Genomic DNA, 6,000 nt, shown 5'->3' with positions numbered 1-6,000 from the left:
CGGCAGTGGGGGAAGCAGGAACGAGATGGATTTTGGCTGACATTCTGCACATTTTCTCATCAATGAAACATTTGATCTCAATACAGTTTCCTATTCCCTACAATATCTTATTTGTTTTAAATCGTGTTGTTTAGAATGAGTACAAAGGCGAATTGGGTTATTGCAGACGCGCACTTCACAGAGGAGGCGTTCCCTAACGGAAATATGCAGATGTCTGCCAGAACGCGCCAATAGGATCTCGCTAGCTAGTGCCCACCTTGCTTGTTCTGCCCACTATGGCTCATTCGTTCCCATTGGAGATGACATGCTGTGGTATATCTTGGTTTAGTTTAACAAATCTTTGACTGAACCGAATCCGTTTGTCTCCACTCGATATACGTCATCAATTTTGGCACCAGGCGTGTCTGTCCGTAGCCTCTCGCTTTCCATCTCCACATTGTCTTTACGATATGGCGACTCTGTGTGTTGACGGCTGCCCTTCGCTCCGAAAAACAGGTTTTTTATTGTTCAAAACGAGCATTATTTTTGTGTTTCTATTTAATCCGACTCTAACCACTCGGCTGTATTCTGAGGAGGACCCCGTGGTTATACTGACAAGCGCGACTGTCAAGCAGACTTTGGTCAACTCTTCCACAGCTTGGCTGGTCCAGTTCTACTCATCATGGTGTGGTCACTGCATCCAGTACTCTCCTACCTGGAAGGCACTAGCTGGCGATGTAAAAGGTGAGTCTTATGGATATTTAGCTAGCTAGCACGGTCAAAGAAAATGTTTGCGAGCCTTTTCTAAATGATCTCTCCCTGTTGTGTTTCTGCTATCTTCTTAGCGGATAGCTAACAACGTTAGCTGGCTAATATTATTAGCTGGTTGATAACTAGCTAGTTTGGTAGCTACCTTAATTGAGTTTGGATTAAAATGTGATACACTAGTTAGCTAACATTACAAATAACAATAACGGTAAGCATCATCATAATGTTAGCTATTGCGTGCATGTTTTCTTAGCTAACGGTAGCTATTTGGATCTCGGATGTTTTTTTCTCTCCCTCATCTGCTCTTCTAGTCGGTCAACATATGGTACGGTTTAACACCGTGGTTAAAGTTGGTTTGAGATGAGATATTTGCCGAATATTCGGACCTTAAATCTTCAATAGGTCGCGAACGATTTGATCTAACGTTACATACACCAGATGAGTCTCTTTTATGAAGTAAAAAAGCTATACAACATTGCAAGGGTCTTATTTTTAGACAGCCTTGCGCACTGACACTAGTTAAAGAACAGTCAACAAAGTGCATGATCACAATATTCAAATTCTCTTACACCACGTGACTTGGCAACCTCATTTGTTGTTTGAATAACAGTTTTAACATACTGTATACTGCACACTTAATGAGTGTATATAATACTATACACTATTAGTTAATTTTAGTGTACTGTAAACGAACGGTATCCTTTCAGTTGAGTGTACTAGCTCTTCGCTTCTCTACTGGAAGTTGACGCTGTTGCTATGCAACCTCTTGCTAGCTTGTTAGCATAACAAATTACTAGCTAGACATTTTATGACTACGGGTGTGTTTCTAAATTCAATTTGTAGTGCCAGAGTGCTCTCTTGGCGTTTTGTAAATTCAGAGCATTCAAAGTGCACACTGGTCGAGGAGTAGGGTTGATCTGAGTGTTCTGACCTCACAACGGCAGTCAAGCACCCAAGCTAACTGGCTAATGTTGGCTAGCTTGTTAGCTACTTCCATACACAAATGAGAACTCCTCACTCTGACCATTTCACTCTCCCTAGCAGAGCTGATTAACCTGTTCATGTTGTCTATAGCTTTGGTGTCTGTAACTGCTGCTGGCACCAATTTAAGTACGCTTTTTGCAGATATTTACTGACACCGGCCATATTCAACGGGTGTTGAGCTTTCATAAATGCATCAGTTATTCTGCGTTCTGGCACACTTAGACGAGAGTGCTCTGAAATTGGTGTAGATATCCAGAGTGAATTTACGAAAACGTACCCTTCATTAACAATGTCCATTGAGAACGCACAACGGCTGTAACCACTTTAGCTAAGCAAAGCATGACGTGAATAATCAAGTCAATAAATGTTGGGTAGTTTAGTTGAATAGCATATAATTAATATACTGGCAAGTTTGATGTATTAGTAGGCAACTAACATTAGGTAGCTAGCTAACATACAGGCACATACCGCTGTAATGATATGCAGTTCGTAAGGATAGCGTAGCTAACAAATTGTCTGCCAACATAACGTGTAACTTATTTGAAAAGTCATTACTTTATTACATTGCTCATCATTTTTTTAACATGTCATAATTATTTAAAGCAATGCATTTGTTGGACTTCGGCTAAATATTTTCTGCCATTTACTTCAAATCTGATAACATTTTGAAGCCATTCCCATTTTCTGAAGAATTGCATTATGGGCTCTAAAAGCACAGAAATAGTGTCCACTGCTTGTATACTTGATATTTTGGTGTATTTAGTACAACATCTGGGAACTTTTGGTGTACCATACTATGACCAATAAGCATACTGCACCCTCAATTTATATCACAAATAGTGCGGTTAGTATGAGTATGAAAACACAGCTTCAACTTTGTATTAAAGGCTTTATCATACTTCTGCGTTTTGGAATGCGGAAGCATCCTTTGTTGGGTATGAATAATTCCAGTCCCTTCCTTGGTTACTGAGTACAAACAACAATGGCGGAGGCTAAGTCAGTGTTTTTGTATCTTACTTCTCTGTACTAATAACGGGCAAAAGCACCCGTACATAAGTTTCCATGCTTTTCCAAGAAACTTGGAAGAGAGCAAAAAATTGGTTCATGCTTGTGAAAAGAGTTGAATGCCCTACGTTTAATACTCTGTGGTACCACCTTTGTATGTAGCCTACATTTCAACACAAACGGACTACACCATTGCGGCTGGTCGCAAACTGCTGAAGATCAGAGTTGTCCTGTCCCGGTTTCGTTGGAATAACTGGGGGGAAGATCTGCCACAACGGGAATCAGTGTATGAAAGGACGAGCTCATCTCGGAGATGATATTCATCCCATCCCTTCTTCCGATGAAGAGCTGGACGAGGACGTCTCTCTAGAGGTTGCAGCAGCAGACTACAACTACACGACGACTCCTCCATGTACATACACATTGCGTCCTATGTCTAACATTCAGCATTATAATATTAATGTAATTCTATGTCAATACACATCAGCTATGTAAAGAATGCTGCCATTTCTAGCAACATTCAAACATTATGAAAATAGGAGCTAGGTTAACGTTACACTAGTTCTATTAAAGGTAGACCAGTGATTAGCCTAACATGCTGACCACACCGGTCGCATCGCGTACCCGAGCGTTGCAAAATAAATGTACACGTACATGTTTTTCAATCATTGCACCCACACTGCTCGTGCGCGCCAACGAGCGTCTGCATTGCCAGGTGCTAAAATAGAAATTGATTATATTTGTGATGCAGAACGCTCTGCAAGTCCTGCTTCTCCCATTTCCTCATTGGTAATGCAGATTATTATTTAGTTGCCAATCGCCATGTAAAAGAAGCCTGGAAGGAGGAGAGATGTCTTGAAACGATTCGGTTGACCGTTTTATGTGAGGATTAATTGTCGGAGTAGAGGACCTTGTGCATTTCAGGTGAAATAACAACTCATTGTTTATATCTGGACAAATTAGCTAGCAACAGCAAGCTAGCTAGCTAAATAGCACAAATTAATGCTTTTCGACCAGTCCCCAAATTAATATAATTGGTTCAGAGTCTGTTTTGATATTTCAACCTGCTTGTCATGTTTGGTGTGGGGGGACAAAATCAAGTAGAGCACACGTGCGTCCGGTTTGGGCATTGTGTAACTCAAGTGAAGTCAGCTAACCCACATTTTCATTTTTGGGGGATAGAGTTTATCTACCTATTTTACAAGAATATTGTCATTTTCATTAGTGTTTACCATCCTACTTATCCACAGTGCTTAGGCTTTAATGGGGTCACCTATTGATTTTACCACTGTCCCTGATGTAGACATTATGAACAATGTCCAACCATAAATAAAATATGATCTAAATCAGGGTAATCTAGTCAAGTCACTTTCAACAACAGGTGCACTGGATGCTGCAGCAGAAAGGATCAGAGAGCTCGAACATCAAGTCCAGAAACAGAAAATAAGCCACTCCCCTCAGTTACAAGTCAACAGATTCTGTGCTTCTGATGAAGATTTTGGACAGGAAACAACCCCCAGTCCTAACCGCAAGTTGCAATTCATTCAAGTTCATCCTGTATTGCTGCCATTTAGCTTTAGGATTGAAGGTGAAGGTCTTGTCTGACATCTCTAGTAGAGCTCGACCGATTATGATTTTTCAACGCCGATATCGATTATTGGAGGACCTATAGTGGAGGACCTATAGGACCTAAAACCTATAGTGATTAATCGGACAATTCAATTTTTAAAATATATTTAAAAAAAATTGTAATAATGACAATTACAATAATACTGAATGAACACTTATTTTAACTTAATATAATATATCAATAAAATCAATTTAGCCTCAAATAAACAATGAAACATGTTCAATTTGGTTTAAATAATGCAAAAACAAAGTGTTGGAGAAGAAAGTAAAAGTGCAATATGTGCCATGTAAGAAAGCTAACGTTTAAGTTCCTTGCTCAGAACATATGAAAGCTGGTGGTTCCTTTTAACATAAGTCTTCAATATTGCCAGGTAAAGTTTTAGGTTGTAGTTATTATAGGACTATTTCCCTCTATACCATTTGTATTTCATTAACCTTTGACTATTGGATGTTCTTATTGGCACTTTAGTATTGCAAGTTTAACAGTATAGCTTCCGTCCCTCTCCTCGCTCCTCCCTGGGCTCGGACCAGAAACACAACGACAACAGCCACCCTCAAAGCAGCGTTACCCATGCAGAGCAAAGGAAACAACCACAGGCTCAGAGCGAGTGACATTTGAAACGCTATTAGTGTGCGCTAACTAGCCAGCCATTTCACTTCGGTTACACCAGCCTCTTCTCGGGAGTTGATAGGCTTGAAGTCATGAACAGCGCAATGCTTGACGCACAACGAAGAGCTGCTGGCAAAACGCACAAAAGTGCTGTTTGAATGAATGTTTACATGCCTGCTTCTGCCTACCACTGCTCAGTCAGATGCCTGTATGCTCAGTCAGATTATACTCAACGCAGGGCACGCTAGATAATATCTAGTAATATCATCAACCATGTGTAGTTAACTAGTGATTATGATTGATTGTTTTCTATAAGATACGTTCTTAATGCTAGCTAGCAACTTACCTTGGCTTATTCACGTAACAGGCAGTCTCCTTGTGGAGTGCAACAAGAGGCAGGTCGTTATTGCGTTGGACTAGTTAACCTTTAGGTTGCAAGATTATATCCCCCGAGCTGACAAGGTGAAAATCTGTCGTTCTGCCCCTGAAGGAGGCAGTTAACCCACCGTTCCTAGGCCGTCATTGAAAATAAGAATGTGTTCTTAACTGACTTGCCTAGTTAAATAAAGATTAAATAAAGGTGTTTTAATTATTATGATTATGAAAACTTGAAATCGGCCCTAATTAATCGGCCATTACGATTTAATCGGTCGACCTCTAATCTCTAGAATAAGTGTCCCTACTGTCAGCCGTGTAGTCATCACATGGGCCAACTATCTTTTCCTAGTCCTGGGTTCATTGCCCATCTGGATGACCAGAGAGCATGTGATTGTGATGATGCCTGACAAGTTCCAACAGCACAGTCCAGACGTCAGTTATCATTGAATGCACAGAAATAAGATGTGAGAATTCAACATCCTTACTCTTCAATCTGAGATATTCTCCTTTTATAAGAACACTAACACCTTCAAAGGGCTAATCGGGATTGCCCCATGTGCAGCAGTTACCTTTGTCTCTGAGCTCTACACCGAACCGTAACTACTCTCTGACCGAGACATCAAAAGGCTGTCGGGAATTGTGGAGTT

The 6,000-nt window shown here is 40.5% G+C and overlaps 1 protein-coding gene across 1 annotated transcript in view; it reads left to right on the top strand.

The window, feature by feature from the left end:
- The first annotated feature begins 345 nt into the window (after nt 1-345).
- The window catches only part of qsox2 (quiescin Q6 sulfhydryl oxidase 2), a 50,818-nt gene continuing 45,163 nt past the window's right edge, over nt 346-6,000 (top strand). The window contains exon 1 of the mRNA XM_024418315.2: nt 346-723. Within this exon, the coding sequence (XP_024274083.1) occupies nt 450-723 (274 nt within the window). The 5' untranslated portion in view covers nt 346-449. The remainder of the gene's footprint in view (nt 724-6,000) is intronic.

This window comes from Oncorhynchus tshawytscha, unplaced genomic scaffold, assembly GCF_018296145.1.
Source record: "Oncorhynchus tshawytscha isolate Ot180627B unplaced genomic scaffold, Otsh_v2.0 Un_contig_766_pilon_pilon, whole genome shotgun sequence".
Classification (NCBI taxonomy): Eukaryota; Metazoa; Chordata; class Actinopteri; order Salmoniformes; family Salmonidae; genus Oncorhynchus; species Oncorhynchus tshawytscha.
Note: the sequence above shows the minus strand (reverse complement) of the source record. Positions and strands in the feature narration are given on the sequence as shown.